At 30.8% G+C, this 25,684-nt stretch overlaps 1 protein-coding gene across 5 annotated transcripts in view; it reads left to right on the top strand.

Annotated features, from left to right (window-relative positions):
* The window catches only part of LOC139495540 (unconventional myosin-Va-like), a 92,662-nt gene that overhangs the window by 17,122 nt on the left and 49,856 nt on the right, over positions 1-25,684 (top strand). For 3 of the 5 annotated variants that reach the window (XM_071283795.1, XM_071283797.1, XM_071283798.1), the window contains exons 11-28: positions 1,732-1,863; positions 2,261-2,394; positions 3,046-3,127; positions 3,676-3,816; positions 4,546-4,755; positions 5,238-5,375; positions 6,171-6,200; positions 8,624-8,721; positions 10,089-10,175; positions 12,675-12,786; positions 15,197-15,241; positions 17,311-17,522; positions 18,610-18,724; positions 19,593-19,784; positions 20,709-20,798; positions 21,275-21,499; positions 22,576-22,669; positions 23,652-23,914. In XM_071283795.1, coding sequence (XP_071139896.1) covers positions 1,732-1,863; positions 2,261-2,394; positions 3,046-3,127; positions 3,676-3,816; positions 4,546-4,755; positions 5,238-5,375; positions 6,171-6,200; positions 8,624-8,721; positions 10,089-10,175; positions 12,675-12,786; positions 15,197-15,241; positions 17,311-17,522; positions 18,610-18,724; positions 19,593-19,784; positions 20,709-20,798; positions 21,275-21,499; positions 22,576-22,669; positions 23,652-23,914 — 2,400 coding nt within the window. The remainder of the gene's footprint in view (positions 1-1,731; positions 1,864-2,260; positions 2,395-3,045; positions 3,128-3,675; positions 3,817-4,545; positions 4,756-5,237; positions 5,376-6,170; positions 6,201-8,623; positions 8,722-10,088; positions 10,176-12,674; positions 12,787-15,196; positions 15,242-17,310; positions 17,523-18,609; positions 18,725-19,592; positions 19,785-20,708; positions 20,799-21,274; positions 21,500-22,575; positions 22,670-23,651; positions 23,915-25,684) is intronic. The other 2 variants (XM_071283799.1, XM_071283796.1) reach the window with 1 other exon arrangement.

Below are 25,684 nucleotides of genomic sequence, written 5' to 3' on the forward strand. Positions count from 1 at the left end.
TTTACTGTGGATTCATCATTTTTTGTGGGATATGAATGTTCTAGAAATTTTTGGTATAGACTTAAGGTGGTACCCAACACTTTCACTAAAATTATTTTGGCTCGTTTAATTTTCATAGATTTTTGACAAAGTATTTACTTTGACCCGTTGACAAAAATATAAAAATTTCAAGAAATTTGAACCAACCAATTGATCAGAAAAATTATACTGGTTATATAGCAGTTTGACAAACACTAATTTTGATCATTGAGAAGCTTAAGATTCCCTTAAAAAAACAACATAATTAAAACGTTTAGCTGATTTTACAGAGTTATCTCCCTGTAGTGTTAGGTACCACCTTAACAACAAATTTAAATGCTCAACAAATTGATAATATTCTATTGGTTTCTATACATCGAGAGAATATATGACAAATCTATGAATTTGAATTTACATGTTTTCCTCAATACAAGAAAATTCCTGTGTATGAACATAAATGAATCATCAGTACTTATTCAAGCCATACATGCATAGAAGTGGTTTATGATACCCAAACACATATATGTCTATATATATATAATATATGTATAATTACTGTTGCAACATGCAATATCACACTTGAATATTCTGTTCCTTTTATCTAAATGACCTATTATATAACTGTGTTTTGTTGATTCATAGATATACATGCAAGTCCTGTTGACATTTGTGCATTCATTTTATAATTGGTGCATCATTAGGCGTAGGAGGTACTCCATACCAATTTAAATATTGATCGGTATTAGTCATATGATGAAACAGAATGATTCAAGTACCACTCATGTTAAGGGAGTTCGCTTATCAGTTTCAGATTAATTAACTTTTCAAAACATTAGTTTATATTGATAGGGAATTAATATAAAGAGATTCAAAGAGCAAAAAAAATATATAGGTCACCGTGCTTGTTTTCAAGATATAAGCAATTGAAATTTTAGCGGGAAAATATTCTCTCTTGACTTTTCATAGCTTTATCATTGACAGGTTGAAGTTCTAAAAAACTGTTAAAAAGTAATTAAAATTTTATAAGACTTTTACAGATGGCTTATCATTATACATGTAAAAGATTTACAAATAGAAAAATGGGGGTCACCGGGCAAATTTTTTCAAGGCATTCAAATGGATAAAACCAGAGGATTCCGAAAATCTGACAAAAAATCCAAAACATGACAAGCCAGCTTCCTTAATAAATCATATTGAAATATGATTGTTCTGTAAATAGTTTAATGAGTTTAGCTTTTTTCATTGTCAACATAATATAAATGCAGAAATGTTCACATATTCCCTGAGATATGATCTGTCTTATTTCAATGCCAAATTAGAGTTTTGACCACAATTTCACGGTCCACTGAAAATAGAAAATGAATGTGCAAGTGAGGCATCTGTATACTAGGGACACATTCTTGTTTTAGATGTCTAATTAGGCTACCTTTGTGAAATAACCTTTTGTATGGACAGAGCTTAGAAAATAGCTCTCACAAACATGTTTACCAGTAGCCCCACTACATTCTCTATGTGATTGTCCAAATCCAAGACCTGTATTTGAGTGGTTGTTGTATTATAATTTTCCCATATAAAAAAATGCTCGGCAAAAATATACATTACAATATTTGTAGATTCCCATATTGAATTTTAAATACAGATACAGATGTCAAATTATGACTGATATATTTGCAAGATGACTTCATTCTATTTGAATGTTATTTTACATTTCAGGCTAAAGACAAACATTTACAACTGATGTGTCAGTTACTAGGTATTGAGGAATCACAGATGAGGATGTGGCTCTGTAACAAGAAATTTACAACAGTTGGCGAAGTCCTTACAAAGCCTCTTACGGCAGAACAGGTACTTGATAAATTTATTGTATCCAACCTTTGGATATGAGTATGGCAGAAAATGCGCAAAACCAGCTCTGGAATTATAGTCAATTGTTAAGACATATATGTATATTGAATTTTAACCTTTCTTTTCCTGTTGGGTACCTGAAATTCTCTCACATTAAAGTTGATACTACATTAAAATTGGACCACTTATGTTTATAAATAGCATGAAGATACTTATCATTCTAATATTTTTCCTTCGAAAAAATTTAATATATATTGTAAATTTAAAATTTTGGTAAATATATTACTTTCACTGAATTAATTCAAGCGCTTAATTTAGAATAAATGAGGCTTAAATCACCTTTAATTTAGTCATTGAAAAATTCTGATCTCTAAAATATTTAAAATTGATATTTCAGGCTAGTAATGCACAGGATGCTCTGGCTAAACATATTTATGCTAAGATGTTCGACTGGATCGTGGAGAAAGTCAATCTCAGTTTACACAGTACAACCAAACACCACAGGTTTATAGGAGTACTAGATATTTATGGGTATGTTTATTTAGAGGCAAAAAATACCAGAACGATCTATCAAACTCATTATTCATAATCTTACAAAGCTGTGGCAAAAAAACAAAACAAAAATGAATAAATCACAAACCAGTAAACAACAAAAATAAACAAAAAAACAAACCAGTAAACAAAACACAAAACAGTAAACAAAACACAAAACAATAAACAAAGCACAATCTAGTAAACAAAACACAAAAAATTAACAAAACACAAACCAGTAAACAAAACACACAACAAAAGACAAACCAATAAACAAAACAATAAACAAAAGACATACCAGTTAAAAAACCACAAAACAATAAACAAAACATAAACCAGTATAAAACAAAAATACAAAACAATGAACAAAACACAAACAAGTAAACAAAACACAAAACAAAAGACAAACCAGTTAACAAATCAATAAACAAAAAGACAAACCAATAAACAAAACAATAAACAAAGTCATACCAGTAAACAAAAAACTAAACAATAAACAAAACATACCATAGTAAACAAAACAAAAAAACAATAAACTAAACACAAACAAGTAAACAAAACACAAACAAGTAAACTTAACATAAAACCATAAATAAAAGGATATTTTGTATTGCAAAACTATTTATTTGAATGTGAATTTTTCTATTTTAGATTTGAAACCTTTGAAATCAACAGTTTTGAACAGTTCTGTATTAACTATGCAAATGAAAAACTACAACAAATTTTTAATAGTGTAAGTATAATATATCTGAACCCTGAATTTATTTATTTATTTTGGTTATTTGCTCACCTGACCAACATGCACTCAGTAAAGGTTAACAAAAATATTTATTTTAATGGCCTAACTGTATATTCTGTTATATGTTGAAAAAAAAAGAAAGAAAAAAATTATTTACAAGATAGTAAATAGAAGATGTGATGTGATTGCCATTGAGACAACTAAACACCAAAGTTCAAATAAAGTGGTTGTAACTGACTATAAGTAACAATATATCTTCAACAATGAGAAAAAGACATATGAAAGCCCTGACATGAAAAATATGAAGTTTAGATACAGTTTAATTATTATGTGCACTTAAAATGTTATTGCTGATCAACAAGGGAGAAAAAGAAGCAACATATTAATGGAATTTCAAGAGGTGCTACATTACAAACTATGCCTCCGTTATTTAAAATTTGGCCCTTGGATTAAATTGATGCTAATCCTATAATGTTTTCTACACTGAAACAAAGATCACAAAATTTGTGAATCAAAAAATAAAAATTTTCTGTCTTTTTTAGCATGTATTTAAGTTAGAACAAGAAGAATATGTGAAGGAAGCCATTGAATGGTCATTTATAGATTTCTATGACAACCAGCCCTGTATTGATCTGATTGAAAGTAAACTTGGTATACTGGATTTGTTGGATGAAGAATGTAGGGTATGGTATTATAACAGTAGACTGGATACCAGCTCAAAATGGTTTATCAGTTAACTTTGAAATTAGATGAACATTTTTATTCATAATATATTTCCTTAAAAAAAGAAAGAGGGCAATATTTTTGAGAAATAAAGTATAAGAAAATGGGGTATAATCGCAAATAAGACAATTATCAGTCAGAGACCATATATAGGAAGAGATTGTAGACAACTACAGTTGAGCCTATTAAAAATTAGCAAAATATTCTGTTTACTAAGTAGGAATCCTGACAAAATGTGAAACAATTCAAAAGAGAAAACAAACCATTTTGATTTTGACAATAACAGCTGAAGAGTATGAAGGATTGTATAAAAAGTTACTTTTAACCTTAAATTGTTAGCTAAGAGAATAACAGTGCTACTGACATTGAAAGTATCAATCTAAACTTGTACAAGTACTAAAATCTTACAGAATACATTTTGATTTTAGTATAATTAAATGTAAATTTATTTATACTTTATGGTACTATCTCCAGGAAGGGTGCCATTTTCCTGTGGACTTTAACCTTGTAAAGTAGCACTTCAAAAATCCAACTCAGTGTCTGTCTAGTGTCAAGCAGGGTTTGTATCCATATCCCATTAAGATGCTCTCGCCTGGAATATGAATTTAATTTGCCACTGGACATTAAATAGCTATCTGTCATCATCATCATCATCATCATCATCATCATATAATAATTTATGTTTACAGATGCCAAAAGGTTCTGATAAGAACTGGTGCCAGAAGTTATATGATAAACATTATAACAAAGCTCAACACTTCGACAAACCACGAATGTCTAACATGGCATTTATTATACACCACTTTGCTGATAAAGTCACATACCAGGCCGATGGGTTTCTGGAGAAGAACAGGGATACAGTACTAGAAGACCATATCAATATACTCAGGGCCAGTGAGGTATGTGATGAAGGTTTCAGCTCCTTTTGTGATAGATACACTGGAAAAAGAGTCAATGATATATTGTAAATTCAGAAATTATTGCATGTATTTATTATTGTTGTTTTGTAATTTTTAACCAAAATGTGATTATTATTTTTGCGATACTGAAAAAATCTATAAAATGCCAGTTTAATTTATTGGGTTAAAAATCCTGTCACATCTTTCGCAAGAATAAAAATAACTTATAAATTTTCCAAGTAATATTGTAAGAGTGGGTTTACAGGGAAAAATGCCTTTCAACACCCTACATTTAATTTTGATTTATGATAAAGTAAGAACTATTTTAAAATTTATAATCTGTACTTTAGTGCTTTAACTTTGAATTTAAATGATTTCCTCTGCAGCAAAGCTGCTTTCAAAAGTTGCAATATATTGCTGGAAAATGGGTTTATGGTATGTGTTTTAACAAAATAAATTATGTTTTATTTTCATTATACCAGCATGCGTTGGTGGCAGAATTATTTGAAGACAAACCTGATCCCAATGAAAAGAAACAGAGAGCTGGTTCCCATCCTACTCAGCCCCTACGAGCCAACCCTAAAGGTAGTAAAAGTACCAAGAAAACAGTTGGCTCACAGGTAAGGAGAATATTAATAGTGCAGACTTATAAATTTTACTTTTATTTTATATAAAAAAAGATGTTGGATTTTTATATTTTTTTTTAACTATTCTGTAACAAATTTTAATCATTTTTGGATTTATAACATTTTTAAGATGGCTCAGTCAATAAATATTGCATGCCATTTTGCATGGTCTATGTTGTTGATGTAATTAGTTTTCATTATGTTGAAACTAGTTTCAGAATGAAAACTTTTCCTTTAATTTATTAATAAAAAAGGTGATTGTTTTGGAACTTCTATGATCTTCTAAACATTTTACAACTGAAGTGTACTTGGTAATATGAAATGAATACACTAAAGCATTACGATTGGTATCAAAAATATGTAACCTGTATTGCTGTGTTTAAAAATTATGATTCTGATTTTGAAAATTTGTGCACAGCTATAAACACAATAGATTGAAAGTATTGCTAAACTAACAAAAGGGTTTACAAATTATATTTTTACATGTTTGTGGGTATTGTGTATTTTATCAATTTCTATAATTTATTTTTTAGGACATGTCAACAAGTTGTGTTTCTCAGTCCTATGTGCATATATTTTTTTTCTTCTTGAAATCTTATACATTTAGAAACAAATAAATGTTAATTGCTCAATTGGCATTTATTGATAACTTATATAAAGTATTTTGTGATACTTAAGTGTGGCAATACTAATGGGACTGAGAAACAACACATTTTTTTTTTAAATTAAAAATTTTATTGATTTTTACGTTTATTTAGTATAATATTTCATTATTTCTGGTTGCTATAGCAAGTTACCAAAGCAACTGTCGGAGATCAGGTAACCAAAATAACAAAGCTTTGAGTGGTTTAGCTTAATCTAATAATAAAGTTTTAGTTGTTTCTTCTGTCAATAGTTCAGGGTTCAGACTTCCTGGAATGACAAAATTCTACTTATACAGCATTTTTTAGTACTCAAAATGCAGAAATTATTGGGAAGTTTTTACTGATAAAAAAAATGCAAAATTTAAGAACTGATTTTCCATCATTAAAATTTTTGCAATCACATTAATTTGAATTTACATTGTTGCAAGTGGTTAAAGAATTGAAATAATGAATGCATGCTTTAATTTGTAATAGTTTTATCATGTTTATTGTCATTTTATAAATTACTGTTTTTGGATTAACAACATGAAAACATTAACTTCTGTGTTGACCGTTGGATTCATTTTAAGATTATTCCTAAAGAATACACAAATTTTACAAATGTTTATTGTAAATGAAAAGAAATTATGAAATTAATATACATAATGTACAAAAATGTGTTGGATTTTTTGAGTTATTGAGTATATGTGATTTTTAAAGTTTTTGTGTCACAACTATAGATTTTTGACTTGTACTGGAACAGTTGAACTATTGACAGGAGAAACATGTAGCTTTAATATCTAACATTTCTTATACAGGAGTGGTTATAATATTATCTAACAATATATATCTGCATGAATGTTAATTTGTTAATTTATGTTGTTTTTATGTTAAGATACAACCAAACTTATTAACAAATTGTATTTTAATACCAGAAACTACACTTAATGGCTATGAAAAATCACCAAAAAATTAAGCTGAAATCAATCTTCAAATCTTTTGTTCCTAAACCTTCCTCAAAGTTTTTTGGGACTACTCTTTACCAGTTTCACCAATATGGATGATAGACTCTTTGGCCTTTATATACCTTAGGGGATCTAGCCAGTTAAACATTATACTTAAAATTCCCTAACTCCTAACCTAACCTTTACCGAACTCTTAACCTAACCTAAATCTAACCTTAACCAATGCCTAACTCTAACACCAGCCTAGTACCTCTGTCATAACTGTAATCCTAAATGGAATCTTAACCCTGACACTAGGTCCCCATTAGTAAATGAAGGCTGATTCTTTTGAGGTCAATATTGCTTGAATATTTAAAGGAATGAGAGATTTATAGAAATTTAGATAAATTAAAATTTTAGATTTAAAAAAAAAATGACTTGAAGACTTCGATAGCTTTGTTTTTTAAGTTTGGTTGTGTGTAGAGAATTATAAACATTACTTTTTCAGTTGCAAATTTCAGTTTCTGCAAGATATAAAGGGCTATTCTAGAAACTGTGTTTGATTGACAAAGATTTTCTGTCCATTTGAATTTATAAGAGGTTGCTTTTTGCAACAACAAAAATAAAATCATTATCCAACCTCAATTCTTAATCTTCACAGTAATGTCACAAAGCAATATCTAGGATAGCCCTACCAGATAGTTGTTTCAGGATTTCCAGATTTGAATAATACTAACACTGTATTCTAAGAACATAGAAATAGAGCTAGCATTAATACTTACAGGAAAAAAAAATCTTTTTTGAAACCAATTTGTGTAATTTGAAGATAATACAATTTGATATATGATCTACAACACAAAACAAAAATTTATTGTTGCTTTTTTTTGCTGACATTTTATTATTAATCCAGAGTTATGTTTTATGTTCTAATATCAGCTAAAAATATGACATTTTGTTTCTATGTTATAGTCGCCGTCAGCTGAAATTCGTAGCGGTTATCAGTAAAAATAATCTAAACTATCAATCGCGTTCACTCGAGATATAGTTTTTCACATTCCATTCATAAATCGCTAAAAGAAAAACCACTACTGACCTACCTTTTAAGTAATCGCACTGTAATAATCCTGACCTTCACTTTTTCATAGAAGTGAAGGTCAGGATTATTACAGTGCGATCACTTAAAAGGTAGGTCAGTAGTGGTTTTTCTTTTTGCGATTTATGAATGGAATGTGAAAAACTATATCTGGAGTGAACGCGATTGATAGTTTAGATTATTTTTACCGATAACCACTACGAATTTCAGCTGACGGCGACTATAGGAAAAAAGACAGGTGAACTTTAATGATATAAAAAAGAAGATGTGGTATGATTGCCAATGAGACAACTATCCACAAAAGACCAAAATGACACAGACATTAACAACTATAGGTCACCATACGGCCTTCAACAATGAGCAATGCCCATACTGCATAGTCAGCTAAAATAGGCCCCGATAAGACAATGTAAAACAATTCAAATGAGAAAACTAACGGCCTTATTTCTGTAAAAAATGAACGAAAAACAAGACAATTATCAACTGAAAAAAGACGATGAGCGGGGGGCATTTGTGTCCTCTGATACATTCTTATATTTACGTTTAGTTTTTGGCTAATTTTATTATATTTTATCATTACAGTTCCGAGACTCCTTGTTTATGTTAATGACCACCCTGAATGCTACAACACCTCATTATATCAGATGTATAAAACCTAACGACTTGAAAGAAGCATTTCAGTAAGCACTAGTTAGAGGTGTACACAATACAGTAAAATCCATTTTACCTAAACTGTGACTAAACCTGAATGGCAGAGTAAAATATACAGTAAAATATTTTAAAAATTTTCTTAAAAAATGTCAAATATTTCCAATTATGATGTATTTATAATAATGACATTGTAATATATAACTTACATGTATAATGACCACCCTGAATGCTACAACACCTCATTATATCAGATGTATAAAACCTAACGACTTGAAAGAAGCATTTCAGTAAGTACTGGTTAGAGGTGTACACAATACAGTAAAATCCATTTTACCTAAACTGTGACTAAACCTGAATGGCAGAGTAAAATATACAGTAAAATATTTTAAAAATTTTCTTAAAAAATGTCAAATATTTCCAATTATGATGTATTTATAATAATGACATTGTAATATATAACTTACATGTATTATATTACATGTATGTCATGTATATGTTTAAATGGTTGGAAATAAAAAAAAAAATGAAAATTGAGAAAATAAAAAAAGGTCTTAATTGTACCCTGACTAAAACGAAAATCACAAAAATACTGTACTCGGAGGAAAATTCAAAATAGAAAGTCTAATCAAATGGCAAAATTAGACCACGGTCTAAAACAGAATGGCTCAAATTCTTTTGATTCTCTATCAATATATTTATTTGTAAAAATAGGCAGAATAGTTAAAGGGTACATTCAAACAAAAAATACAAAAAAAATGGCAACACTTTGGTAAAAAACGAAAAGAATTAAAGAGACAAACAAGTCCACAAAATTCAAAATTTGAGGTGCTCCAGAATTGTAAGCTTTCTTCCACAGGAAAACAGAACACCTGTATTAAAGAGATAATATAAAAAAGTAGATATGGTATGATTGCCAATGAGACAACTCTCCACAAGAGACCAAATGAAACAGAAATTAACAATTATGGGTCACCATACGGCTTTCAACAATGAGCAAAGCCCAAACTGCATAGTCTGCTATAAAAGACCCCGAAATGAAATAATTCTTCATTAAATATCCAGAATAAAAAATATGACTAATTATACAAACAAATATTAAACGGTATTTTTTAAAAAAAATTTCATTTAAAGAATTGCTTTTGTACAATAATTCACTGTGAAAAATACTACTCAGTGGCAGATCCAAGGGGAAGGTTCCGAGGGTTGGAACCCCCCTTTTTTTTGACGATCAATGCATTTGTATTGGGACATATAGTTGGAACCCACCCCAACTTTTTCCTGGGTTGGGAATCTCCCTTTTAAAAATGGCTTGATCTGCCCCTGCTACTGATGCCTGATTTAATGTACTGAAATCTACCAAAAGTTTTTAATGCCTGCATGTTTATTTTTCTTACAGATTTGACCCTAAGAGAGGAGTAGAACAGTTGCGAGCCTGTGGTGTTCTGGAAACTATCAGAATCAGTGCAGCTGGTTATCCATCAAGGTTTGTAGGAACAAATTATTTATTAAAGTAAACTGAAATTGTTGCATGTTCTGATATTGATTTGATTTGTGGTACGTATTTTACAGTGAAATCTATGGTACATAAACAATTTTCCTGTCTATTAAAATGCATAAGGCATTGAATTCGCCTTTACAGAATCTAAAGGATTATGGGTAAACTCATTGTGCGTACACCAAAATGATAACAACATTATGTAATTGATTGAATTTCCATTTTTAAGAACGTTTTAAACCAATCACAACGTTTTGGTGTACCCTTTTAGAAAATATTACACAGAATGCATTAGATTCTGAAACGGCGATTTGGGAACAATGATCATGAAAAAAGATTTGATTATCTCTTAGTAAAAGTCACATGTAGATTGTGCTCAGTACAATTTAACATCGGTTTCATATTTTTTGTAAAAATTGAAAAAGAAGTGATTTTGAAGGAGATGTGGAATAAAATATTGTGGATTCATTTATTTTCATGGGTACACATTTTTCATAAATTGAGGAAAACTTGCATATTTGTGGATATTTAATTTCTTGGTTTTGGCAAAGTCTATATACTTTCATATAGAACATTTGTATTTCGTTGAATATTTGAATTCATGGTTCCCCTAGCCCTGTACCCATGAAATACATGAAAATTGGTATCCAACGAATAATAATGTATCCACAGTATGTATGACGATCTATTATTCCCAAAATGTAAAACTGAATCCAACTGGAAATAACCTTGATACAATATATTGAGGTTGTACCAAGGTTTGCAACGGTGAAGAGCTATTCTAATGCATTTATTTTATATCAATTGTTCTGATTGGATGACAGTTTGCCTAAAATTCCCTATCTCCTTGTCTGTATCTAAGGAAGCTGACATTTTGAATTGCTGAATGTTTTGACATGTAATTTCTACAATAATAAGCCAAAAAACTCACATGTTGCACCTAAAAATCTTCTTTTTATCAAATTTTATTACTTTCTGAAGCGGCACAGAAACCAGAAATTTCCCGGTGTTTATGTTTGACGCCGTAAGCATAACTATGAGGTCACCTAGTGTAGGGACCAAAGAAGATAACATCTTTTCGCGGAATTTTCTTCAATGAAGATTTTACACTGAAATAATGATTGAAATTAATTACGAACTTGTTTTGCATTAGAATAGAGATAACTGTATTGTATTTGAAGCTTTGCTGACGTCCATCGGTAGTTATACTGTCGCAAATACCCGTTTACCTGTCTCCGCTACGTGCGCCAGGTAAACTAAATTTGTGACAGTAAAATTACCGATGGACGTCGTTAAAGCTTCAAATACAATACAGTTATCTCTTAATTTGCTCAATTTTTCCCTTCTTTTCTTCACTCACTGGTAAATCTTTAAAATTTAAACACAAATTACCATTTTGTATGTAAAAGAACTCTGTTAAAGTCTAGTCCAGATGTGTTGTTTTTTTTTCTGAGAGAAGTTGTGTTATATGTCAGGCCTTGCAGTCATAAAGTTTCATGCATGACTTGTTTAAGAAATCAACTAGTCAAGATACTGGATTTAGTGATTTAAGGTGGTACCTAACACTACAGGGAGATAACTCTGTAAAATCAGCAGAACGTTTTAATGACGTTGTGTTCATGAGGGAATATTAAGCTTCTCAATGATCAAAATAAGTGTTTGTCAAACTGCTATATAACCAGTGTAATTTTTCTGATTAAACGGTTGGTTCAAATTTTTGGAAATTTTTATATTTTTGTCAAAGGGTCAAAGTAAATAATTTGTCAAAATTTTAAGAAAATTAAACTAGCCAAATTAATTTTAGTGAAGCGTTGGGTACCACCTTAAGTAAAAATATGTACCCTAAGTACTGAGGAAATTTTGATGCAAATGGGGCAAAGGTTCACTAGATGAACATGAAGTATTTGTTTTGGCTAACATGACAATCTAGCTGACAGTCTGTAAATGAAATAGCATTTTATAAATTAAGTGTGTCAGAGGCACTTTTCTTTACTTTCATTTGTGAAGATCTGAATGTATAAATATTTTGACTTATTTTCTAAGTTCACTCTGTTCAACTATTCAATTAATTCATTTATTTCCGTATGAATAAAGACAAACACTATTATAGAGAATGTCAGGTGCGATGTCCATCATAAAATTTATTAAACACATAAAACACAAGACAAATGTCCACAACAGATTTCACCACAAATGGCATCAGTTCTTTCATTTAACAATCAATCTACAAAAGAGAAGTGCAAGTTAAAATATGAACACTACATATGTAATGCATAAACTGTTACACTGGAGATTAATCTGCCTATATACAAATAAACGTACACACTACTCATTAGATGGTCTCCACCCTTGTTGATAACTTTTTTCGTGCACGCACACAACTTTAAATACTAATGGAACTTCTAAATACAGTTAGCCTGCTTCTTGTACTAGAAAATTCATACACCTGTTGTACATAAATATATATATTTGATTTGGTCATTACAGATGGACGTACAGTGAGTTTTTCCAGAGATACAGAGTATTAGCCAGATCTAAGGACATAGACAGAGCTAACCCAAGGAAGACATGTCAGAATATCCTGATATCAATTATACAGGTACCTACTGAATTTTATACTAAAATTCAATATAATATCTGTGACAGTTTAACACAGATTTTATTTTAAAGTGATTTTTTAGCTCACCTGGCCCAAAGGGCCAAGTGAGCTTTTCTCAGCACTTGGCGTCCGGCGTCCGTCGTCCGTCGTCTGGCGTCGTTAACTTTTACAAAAATCTTCTCCTCTGAAACTACTGGGCCAAATTTAACCAAACTTGGCCACAATCATCATTGGGGTATCTAGTTTAAAAAATGTGTCTGGTGACCCGGTCAACCAACCAAGATGGCCGCCATGGCTAAAAATAGAACATAGGGGTAAAATGCAGTTTTTGGCTTATAACTCAAAAACCAAAGCATTTAGAGCAAATCTGACATGGGGTAAAATTGTTCATCAGGTCAAGATCTATCTGCCCTGCAATTTTCAGATGAATCGGACAACCCGTTGTTGGGTTGCTGCCCCTGAATTGGTAATTTTGAGGAAATTTTGCTGTTTTTGGTTATTATCTTGAATATTATTATAGATAGAAATAATCTGTAAACAGCAATAATGTTCAGCAAAGTAAGATCTACAAATAAGTCAACATGATCAAAATGGTCAGTTGACCCGTTTAGGAGTTATTGCCCTTTATAGTCAATTTTTAACCATTTTTCGTAAATTAAAGTAATCTTTTACAAAAATCTTCTCCTCTGAAACTACTGGGCCAAATTAATCCAAACTTGGCCACAATCATCTTTGGGGTATCTAGTTTAAAAAATGTGTGGCATGACCCGGTCAACCAACCAAGATGGCCGCCACCGCTAAAAATAGAACATAGGGGTAAAATGCAGTTTTTGGCTTATAACTCAAAAACCAAAGCATTTTGAGGAAATCTGACATGGAATAAAAATGTTTATCAGGTCAAGATCTATCTGCCCTGAAATTTTCAGATGAATCGGTCAATCGGTTGTTGGGTTGCTGCCCCTGAGTTGGTAATTTTGAGGAAATTTTGCTGTTTTTGGTTATTATCTTGAATATTATTATAGATAGAGATAAATTGTAAACAGCAATAATGTTCAGCAAAGTAAGATCTACAAATAAGTCAACATGACCAAAATGGTCAGTTGACCCCTTAAGGAGTTATTGCCCTTTATAGTCAATTTTTAACAATTTTCATTAATTTGGTAAATTTATGTAAATTTTTACCAAATATAGTTCTCTGTTACTAATGGGCAAAGTTCATTATAGATATAATTGTAAGAAGCAAAATCGTTCAGTAAAGAAAGAACTTCAAACACATCACCATCACCAAAATACAATTTTGTCATGAATCCATTTGTGTCCTTTGTTTAATATGCACATAGACCAAGGTGAGCGACACAGGCTCTTTAGAGCCTCTAGTTTCTATATGCACACTTTTATAATTCCAAATAAAAAGGTGTTTTTGGAAAAAAGTATTTTTTGTGTAGAAACTATTTACATAATCTCAATGGTAGTTTCCAAGAAATTGAGGAAACAAGACATAGGCAAGACAACGTAATGGTCCGAGACCACAATTGTCGTCCCTTGATTTTCGTTGTTCACGAATATAGTCCCTAGTGTTGACAGTGGGTTACTTGCCATTAATTTGTATACCCCTTCCAAATTTATTTCTCCATGTTTAATGCCTCAAATTGCAAGTAGGGGGTGAAATTACACTGTAAAAAAATTTGGGTCCAGAATTTTAAAGGAAACATAAAATTGTCCATATTTTGATTTAAAGCCGATGAAGTTTTCTAGAATTTTAATATAATTTGGTCCAGCTGAAAAAGGTTGAAAATTAGCACTTCGGAAGCTGTCAAAAGATTTCAAGACGCCCTAAACATAAAATTGTCCAGATTTTGATTTAGAGTCGATGAAGTTTTCTATAATTTTGATATAATTTGTCCCAAAAGTAGTACAACACACTGTAAAAGTTTCTTTGAGAAAACGCAGGTGGGATTTTTTTAATTTTCATTTATGTTCTAAAAGAAATGCACTACGAAATAATTGTGTTCTCGGACCTAATGTTGTTTATGTTTTTCAGAGCATCAACAAATGATTAAAATTTGTAATTTAATTACACAGAGTCAGACGATGCAAAAATTATAAAGTTTTTCCCTGCATAATGATTGAAAAATGCATGAAGTAAAATTTAACATTTTCATGTTTAACTTAGTGTTTGATAGAAATAAGGTTTAGTCCTGATTTTATTACAATTTTTTAAACATTTAAGATTTACCAGAAATTCTCATGATATTTATGATGATAAATTAACTACAGTATCTTTCCTAGTCTCAGAAATGAACAAACAGTAAATAAAAGCCAAACTAACAGGTACTGAGAGCAACTATAAAATATTATGATAAATATATATTTATAGTATAGAGATATATAGTACTATGCTATATTCTAGGAATCGTCACCGACAAAACATCGTAAAAACAAGCAACCTATAGAGGTAGTATGACGGTTATGTCATTGTCATTATGTTATTAGACAAGGGCATGATATGATAATGAAAATTTGCATTTGTAACCAGTGGCAGAACCAAAATTAGATGCTTTTTTGCCAGAAGTTTGATCAAGAATTTATCTAAGCAATATTGTAGCAGTGTTCTTGCTTGGATTAAAGGAAAGAAAGGGCACTGTTTCAAGATGAAGGGTAAATTAGCATGATTTCTTGTCTGGAAAGGGACATCTTGATCAGGTTTATAGATAGAAAATTGAAATAATTGATAGAAGTTTTTTTTCATTTTTGTTGTATTTAAAGTATTTTGGGGTTCAATTTTTTTTTCTCCAGAAGTAAAAATGATTATTTGAGCCCTTTCATTTCTGACAAGCAAGTGACAATATTTTAAAGGAATTTGTCCCCTTACTCACTTCTGCCACTGGTATTTAAACTTTTTAGTTCTGTTAAAAAAAGAAAAATGGTGGATTCATCTATTATTTTGCAGAATCCACCATTTTCCTCCATTTTATTTTCAAACTAACAAATGTTTTCCTTGTGATGTCAAGGAAATGCATGATGACCATGAACAAATTTTTTTAATTTTCTATTTTTTTTTATCTGTATCATTAATATAAGTAGTGACTAAAGTTTTAAGGTTGAGTATTTTGGAAATGTTAAATTTAGAATAAGAAGAAATAAATACATTGTTTAAGTGCAAGAATCTGAACAAAACAAGTTTTTCACTTACCTAGGTAATAAGGAAACAAAATATTGTACCTGTCTTTTTTTATATAATTTGGATTGTAGAATAATAATATAAACGAAAATATATAAGAAAATTATCATTTGAAATATATTAAAAAGTCTTCGTTGAATACATATGAAATAATTGCCATTTTATTTATCTATTTTATTAGATCTTTTAAACTTTAAAAAAATCAACATGGTACGACAGGGTAGAACTAAAAATATTTTTTATTTAAACCTATTAGCTATTGGTTTTTATACACCCAAAAGTATCTGTTAAAAAATTTATAAGTATGAAATTCAACTTTTGAGTGACTTGTGGAATTTATGTTTATTACGAATTGAGGTCGAATAATAACTAAGCTCACATGAAAGATCCCAGTAAACATTTTTTACAATACAGTTTTTGCAAAAAATATAGTTTTCTTTTTGAAGTTCACATCCTGAACAAATACATATCTCTCAATTTCTTCTCTTGAATTATATTTTATCACTTTGTTTAGCATGTATTTATTATTTCACATTAATGACTCTGTTTTATATACAGCATGTAATATCCCTGCTGTTTCTCTTTTAGATCTGTCTATATATAGAGTATGTACTAGCCAGTTGCATATCTACTTGTAAATATATAGAATATTGAAATGTTTTCTCCTTTTACTTAAGTTTACATCTTTAAGTGATTGTGATGAAAATGAAAAGTGCACTAAAATTTCATGTGTTGGAAGCACTTATCTTCATTAACTTTTATCAGGAGTGCTCATTACCGAATGATCGAAAGCCAATGATATCTAAGAACCCAAGAACTCAAACCGTTGATTAGCTATATGACTAAAAAGACCTAAAATTAAAAGCCAAAGGACAACTTTGCCTGAGAGAGTTTCACTTAGTTTCTTACCAATTTCTTGGTTTATAAACTATAACTTTCTTCAAAAATGTGGTTGACTGTCTATAAAGATTTTAAGTATGGAAACTTGAACATAACAAATTATTTATGTTTTTCTTCAAATTTTATTGCATGAACTTTTTGTTTGTTTATATTTATGTTCATATAATAATATGCAAGATACATAATTTATTTTTCAATTATTTAATTTTTGTCTACAGGAAATCTTTTTCCATATTTTCGCTCTATACTGTAAACCATTTATACTATTGAGTCTTAAAACCATCGACATTTTACATATATACTTGTTGATTTTGTATTCATTTATCAGTTCTTCTGGCTTTATGTTGTAAAAAAGAAATAGATAGTAGTAGTAAAATTTTATATCTCTGAATAGAACAGAAATAAATTTAACAATAATTACTACATTTACATTTATGTTGTAGGATCCAGACAAATACAGATTTGGAAAGACAAAGATATTTTTCCGAGCAGGACAAGTGGCCTACTTAGAAAAGCTCCGATCAGACAAGTTACGATCGTGTGGCATCATGATACAGAAGCACGTCAAAGGGTGGTTAGAGAGGAAGCGATACAGGAAGATCACAAAGTCTATTACACTTCTACAAAAATATGGACGAGGACTGCTGGCTAGACGGTATGTTATATGATAGAAACATAAACTTTCCTATTGTAAACCTTCCATTTCTGTGTAGAATAACTAGATCACCAAGTATGGACAAGGACTGCTGGCTAGACGGTATGTGCAATTTGAGAACAGAAATAGGGAATATGTCAAAGAGACAATAACCCAACCAATGAGCAGATAACAGCCAAAGGCTACCAATGGGTCTTCAATACAGTAAGAAAGTTCAGCACATGGAGGCATGCTTCAGCTGACCCCTATACAAAAATGTGTACTAGTTCAGTAATAGTTGAACTAAAATTGAAAAAAAACATACAAAACGTTGTTTGATTGTGAGGGCTGAAAGAAACCTAAACTTTCCTATTGTGAACTTTCCATTTCTGTGTAGAATTATTAAATCAAAAAATTGAAGTATTTAATACAGTTTTGTTAATTTGACTTGTGTAATATTTTTAGTAAAATAGTAAATTTTTAACACTAATGACTATAGAAGCCACAATACATATAAGAAATAGCCAGTATTGCTTTTCAATTTTATTCTGAATGGTATTCAATGAGAAACTTACTTACACATTAGGTCAATATCAAGAACTGTATCTGTGACTTACTTGGTACTAATGTATAACGATTAATAACACTGTTGGGGTGGGGTGGGTGCCGGACCTTTTTCAGGACATCAGGATCGGGTGTTTTTAAGCTAGGGATTTCAGGATTGATCCTTTCGGGATATGGGAATTCTTTTTTCAAATTTCAGGATGTTGGGATTTAAATTTCTTTAAATTTAGGACCTCTGGAATTCATATTCATCAGCCTAGGATTCCGGGATCAGGACCCCTCCGACCCCCCCTCAACACGTGCATGTGTCTTGAATCTTTCACATTAATTCACCTATGTAATACATAAATAAGCTATATAAGACTATAAGTAAGTTCTTTTTCAACTGACTTTGAAAAATTCATGATAGAATTATACTCTTTTTTTAAGCCTATTTAAAAGCCCATTTTCTAATCCACTTCTACCTTCAAAGAGATAGATGTCTATGAAGTCCTAAATGCAGATATTTAAAAATGGTTAATCCAAAGTTTTATCTTTTCTACAGATATGCCAGACATTTGCGGGAGACCTGGGCTGCAAAGACAATTCAGAAGAGATGGAAGGGCTACAAAGCCAGGAGTCACTATGAGTATGTCAGGAATGCAGTACTTATATTACAGGTTAGTAAGGAAGGATTTAATATGAAAATTAGAAGATATGGTACGAGTGCCAGTGAGACAAATTTTCATCTCATGAATGTCAATTGTATGGTCATTTGTTTAAAAATTTCCTGTTACAAAACTTTGAATATTTTGTAAAAACTAAGGATTTTCTTATCCCAGGAATAGATTACCTTAGCTGTATTTGGCACAACTTTTTGGAATTTTGGGTCCTCAATGCTCTTCAACTTTGTACTTGTTTGGCTTTATAACTATTTTGATCTGACCGTCACTGATGAGTCTTATGTAGATGCAACGCGAGTCTGCCGTACTAAATTATAATCCTGGTACCTTTGATAACTATTTACATCCAAGTCACAATATAAAAGTAAATAGTGATAGATCAATGTACGGCCTTCAACACTGAGCTTTGGCTCACACTGCACAGTAAGCTACAAAGGACCCAAAATGACTAGTGTAAAACAATACACCTCATCTCTATTTTAACACAATTACTGGACATCACAAAAGTTCTTGTAAAATTTTGACGTCATAATATAAAATGTCTGACAACACAATGGAAAAGTGATTGTAGTATGACGTCAAAAGTTCAAGCAGGACTGATTCTATAGTCAAGCTGAACAGATTTCCAAATAGCGAGAAAGTGTATTCAGACATGAAAAACAATGGTCTAATCTATATAAAAAACAACAAACACTTTTGAACCACATCAACAAAGGACAACCATCTCTGAACAACAGACTCCTGATTTAGGACCATTTTAAATGATTTAGAACAATAAAACATTTTGTCAAACTAAATGTCAAACTTCAGATATTCACGAAGTAACATTATAATTTGAAATTAATTAAGAAAAATAATTTTTCAGGCCAGTATCCGAGGCTTCTTTGGAAGAAGAGAGTTTGAGAAAGCCCTACATACTCATAGAGCTGTGGTTATACAGAGGTATGCCCGTGGATGGTTGGCACGTGTTAGATATCGTCGTGTTATCAGAGGTATCATCAAGTTACAAGGTCATTATAGAAGACGAAAGGCCAAGAAGGAGCTTCAAAAACTAAAGGTTTGTTTTTATCATATATTGTTTCCATGTTTTTGGCAATGAAGTGTACAGATTCTAAAATAACAAACCAAAACAAACAAAAAATAAATTTAAGATGTTGATTGCATTATTTTAATCTCGCACATGTTTCCATTGTACAACAGTCACTTAAAAATATCAGCAAACATTTCTGAATTTACAGTATTTCTGTAGAAAACTTGTTAAGATTTTTATAGGCATTAAGTTTCACCCTTTTCCGTCTGTACATACGTTTAAAAGTTGGTTTCGAATCTCTAACATTAGTTTGCCTGAAGCTTATATAATGAAACTCTTAGACCATGCTTATTACCACAAAACACAGATCAAGTTTGAATTTTGGTGGCGTCAATTTAACAGTTCTATAGTTATGCCGGTTTACAAATGGAAAAATTGCTAATTTTTTTGTTTTCGTTCTTGTTCTCTTACTTTAGTTTGCCTCTACCAAGCTACCAAGCTACGAAACTTATACACAATGCTTTTTACCACAAAACACAGATCAATTACAAATTTGGGTATCGTCACTTTTACCATACCAAACAGGTCTACTGAAATTATAACTTTATATGATATGCAAGTAGGGGCATCATCTGTTTCCTTTGGACACATTCCCCATTTATCTATATTTATAGTTTATATTGTAAGTAAATCATATATAGATAAAACAGATGTTGGATGAACACCAATAAGATAGCAACCGTACATTTCAGGTCTATTTCCAAAATAGAACAATGTACTTTTCATCACACATTACAATGTTATCTTAAGTGTAGGTGGTTGTTTATTCAGAAATCACCTGTATTGTATTGATATTGCCTATCTAAAAAATATCACATGTTTTTCATTAATAATTCATTTACATTTATATGTGGGCATTTGACCATAAGAAGTGACTGTGTTGTATTTCAGATTGAGGCTAAATCAGTGGACCATATCAAGAATGTAAACAAAGGCTTAGAGAACAAGATTATACAGCTTCAACAGCAACTGGATGTCAGGGTAAGGTCATTATCATGGTGATAGTGAAAAATAAGATAAAAAAACAATTTCAAAATCGGAAATATATGTGGTTTTTTAATAGACTAAAGTGAAAATAAGATAAAAAAAAAAACAATTTCAAAATCGAAAATATTTTTACTGGACTAAAGGTATGAGACCAGCTCCAGTGCAAACTTAAAAAGACATACTCATGAAAGTGAAAAACAGTGAAAAACAGAAAAAAACATACAGTATTGTCAGCTATAAAAGATCTTGACATGAAAAATATAAAACAATTCAATTGACAAAACTAACAGCCTGATTTATGTTCAAAATTATGAAGGAAATACAAATATGTAACACAGCAACAAACGACAACCACTGAATAGCATGCTCCTGATTTGGGACAATCACATACACACAGAATATGGCCTGGTTAAACATGTTAAATTTTAATACTGAAGATAAAATGCATCATGTTGATATTTTATTTTTAGAAACAAGAAATGAATGCTGTCAAACAACAAGAAGGAGAAATGGACAAGATGAAAGTAGAACTCGAGAAATTACGAGGCTCGTCAGGTCAAGTTGAAAAGTCATCTAATAAAATTACAGAACTGCTGGCTGAGATTAAGGCTTTGAAAATTGAGTTAGAGAAAGAACAAATAGAAAAACAAGATCTGATAGCTGAGAAGGAAATAATGAGGAAAGACAAAGTGGAGGTACTGGGTCAATATTTAGGTCATGAAATATATTCTGTGAATGTAAAGCTGGGTCAGGAACCGTAATTGATTTCCCATAGGTGGTACTGGTAATGTTTTCTTTTGTAGCTAAGTTCATATTTTCAGGGTTTGAAGTGAGATTCAGTTTTTCTGTAAATTGGACACACCCCAAAAATCCTTTGGTGATGCTGTGCCTCACGGTATAAATTCCCTTTTTCACACAATAAGTACTTTGAAAATTTGATGCTTTGCATACATTCAATAACTCCATTTTTTTTACACATTTATTCTATGATCCTCTACTTTCCAAATTAAAACAAATGGTTAAGCTGAGTCACTTCTTAAAAAATATAAACACATATCTCTACACATAGATTTATTTGTTTACGCACAACTTTAGAGTTCCTCAATTTGAGGCGCATTACGAGTATTAACCCAGCTTCTCTGTTCATGCCAAGTTTGTAGAAGAATTAGATAGTGCAGCAAACTTTTTTTTTCAACAGGCACAATTTTACAATTAGTATTGTTTTACTATAGTTATGATTGAGTTTTTCAGTAGAGAATACGGTTAATAATCTGTGGTAATGTGGTGCTCCAAGCTGTTTTGGGCTATAACTTAAGAAAAGCTCAACCACAGCTTTTATTATTTTAATATATTTCTGATGATTGAAGGACAAACTTTTGAAACTATCACATTATCTCATACATGTTAGAATACCTTTTCCAGAGTTAATGCCATTCTTTGTTTCAAAAAAAGATAGTTATAAATGCAGGGGCGGATCCAGCCATTTTAAAAAAGGGGGGTTCCAATTACATGTCCCCATTCGAATGCATTGATCGTCCAAAAAAAAGGGGGGGTTCCAACCCCCGGAACCCCCCCCTCTGGATCCGCGCCTGTAAATGTAATGATGAACTGGATTTTATTTCCAAAAAGTAGACACATGTTCTCAGCCAGCCTGAAAATGCACGAAATAATTGCCACTGGACATTAAGCAAGCAAAATCAATCTATCAAACAATCATTGATAACGGAGAAGTGAGTTTTTTTTTTAATTTATCTCTTATTTCTTTACACAGATTGCAAACAAATTAACAGAGGAGAACAACAAACTGTCAACTGATTTAGAACTGGCAAAAACTCAGCTGGATGAACAAGAAAAAGAACTTGCTGGTAATTTATACTAAACTTAAGATCAAGTTACAGTAAAAAGGTTATGTCACAGATTTTCTTAAAATTTTTCCTACAGAAAAAACTCTATCTTAAAAATTGGAAATTTATGGATATTTTGTCGATGTTATGTGCAGTCTTTATGAATGTTCACCTATTTCGAAAGAATTTAATCAGTAATATTTCAAGAAATAAAACAGATAATGGGATTTTTTTCTGATTTTCGGTTATAGTTCAATGAACCAAAACTTTATGCAAAATTTTATAAAAATCTGTGACATAACCCAATTACTGTACCTTGACTTTCAATCTTAACCTTTACATCTTTTGGTACACTATATATTTCCATCAGGAAAGAAAAATCCAATAAATGAGACTTATTACTATTTGCCAGAAGTGAAAGTAAATCATAAAAAAGTTTAAATTAAAAATATGAAATACTTATTATGTTGGCTATGTTGCCACCAAAATAAGTATTTTTTAGCTTTCGCATTTTGATTTTCTCATGCTGGAATTTCCTTTTGATTACGTAAATGTAAAAAGGACATACTGTATAATGAATGTTTTAATAAGATTTATCTGAATTTGATGTTCAGTTATATATAATGTAGGGAAAACCAGATTTTGTTTATCTATTTTCAGATAAGATAAATATGAAATATAAATTGAACAAATAAATACATTATAAATAATACGCAGTTGTAAAAAAAATTGATACTTGATTAATCGTGTGAGGATGTACATCAAAGAACTTTACAATTTTATCATTTTTTTCCAGTTTATTTTTAGACTAGATAAAGAAGAAATTAAAAAATAATGTTTAAAATAGAGCCCATAAAATAATATGCATTGGTAATTCAAATTTAAATGAAACTTTTGAGGATGTTCATGAAGGAACTTAAAATAATAGATTGTTGTAAACTTGATTTAACACTTGAAGAAATATATATTTGATGAAATTCACGAAGGAACTTTGTATTTATAGATATGGTGAAAGCAAAAGTTGAAGCTGCTAAGAAACAGTTGCTATCAGAGTTGGATTCCGAAAGAGAGCACCATCAGAAACTTGTGAAGGAACATGCTCGGTTACAACAAAGATTAGAGAACCTCCATGGAGAAATGGAATACCTCACAAGTCCTCAAGGTCACAAACGTACACCGTCAGACATTAGTGCCATTAGTCTGGAATCTTATACCAGCTCTGTGTCTCCTGATGAGAAGAAAGAGGAAGAGGAAAATGAAAAAGAGGTAAATCAAGGGAGATAACTTATTAGATTTGTTAATGTTGTCATATAAATTTCTGGATGATTTTTACATTAGTATTGTACTGTGGATTCATGCAAAAGAATGATTTATGTGTAGATATTTCATTGACACCTTAATTTAATTCTTTAAAAATTTAATTAGACAAAATGAAATGTAATTATGGTACACATACAAGACCGTGTTGAAGACAGTAATTTGACCTTTAATGGTTTACTTTTACAAACTGTGACTTGGATGGAGAGTTGTCTCATTGTCACTCATACCACATCTTCCTATATCTATATAGAACATGAGAAGCAAAAGTTGAAGGACGATTTTATTACTCAACATTTCACATTTAATAGAATGCAGCAGTTCACATGCATACCTGTCAACTGACCCGTATTCTGCGGGTGTGACCCGAGATTTTCACAATTCTGAGGGATCACCTGGAACACCTGCCGGGTCATTGAAATAACCCGGGAATTCCGAAAATGACCCGATTTCACCCATTTCTTAGCCTAGAGATTGATTTCATAAGTAATATTCCTTTGAAATACAGGCAAATTTGTAATTCTTCCATGAACAGGAAGTTCATCTAGCTATGTAAACTGTAAAATTAAGTGACCCATTAATTGCATGGCTTCACTTGACAGCTTTGGTGTCAAACACAAATTAACACCAATTACCTTAGCTTTAGGTCGTAAATAAATTGCACCATTGGTTTACTAGAGTTACTTCCTCTTATTTGTCACCATTCAAAATTATTCCTTATATTTACGTTTTATGGGTGGAAAAGATTAAATCTTAAAAATATAAAATTCAAATACATATTGAAAAATAACTATTCATTATTTTTATACCTTTATACAATTTTTAAAAAAAAGTTGAAAATTATTTTTTACATTTATACTTCCTTTAACTGTATTACTATATTTTATCATAGTCTAATTTCCTTGAATTTGGTTCAAGGCTACCTAGTCAATAGTGTCAAACATTTAAGAAATCCATTAAATTCTAGTGTTTGATGATTGCAGTACTTTTCTCAAAAAGTAAAGCACATAAGACTGAGTTGCACAAATTAAAAAAATCATTAAAAGTGCAATGAAATAATATTTAATAAGATTTAAAATGACTTAACAAAGTGAACATGCATTGATGTTTTGGTATACATTATGAGAAAATGTACCATAAATACTGAAATTCAGCTCGAAAAAGTTCGTACGCGTTATGACCTGAGATTTGATTCTTCAATGCAGGTCATGACCTGCATTTTCATCGTCACAGGTTGACAGGTATGCACATGCCTTCATAGATTTTAAAAACAGGCATAACACAAAATAACACATACAATAAACCACAAATATTTAAGGAATGACTGTAATATTTTTTCTGTCTATGAAGAAATAACATAAAAAATTTGGTGCACACTGAATAACGCACGTAGTGGGTTATTTAACAGTGTGCACCACATTTTTATATATTATTTCTAATAGACAGAAAAAATATTACAGTCATTTCTTATAATTTAATGCTTAATTCCATTTTAAACCATTTTAAACCATGAAAAAACGTTGATGACATCACGGTCACATGACTAAATTTTGTCTATGGGCTGATAACAAAATAATGTCAGCCAATCAGAAGACGTGTTACATTCAAAATTAAATTATTTGACAATACAGCAGACCACATCAACTTATAACTCATAATAAAAATTGAAGTATGATTGTGCACAACCTTGCCAAGAATCACATCATCAAATTAAATTTA

This window comes from Mytilus edulis, chromosome 11 (genome assembly GCF_963676685.1).
Source record: "Mytilus edulis chromosome 11, xbMytEdul2.2, whole genome shotgun sequence".
NCBI classification, from domain to species: domain Eukaryota; kingdom Metazoa; phylum Mollusca; class Bivalvia; order Mytilida; family Mytilidae; genus Mytilus; species Mytilus edulis.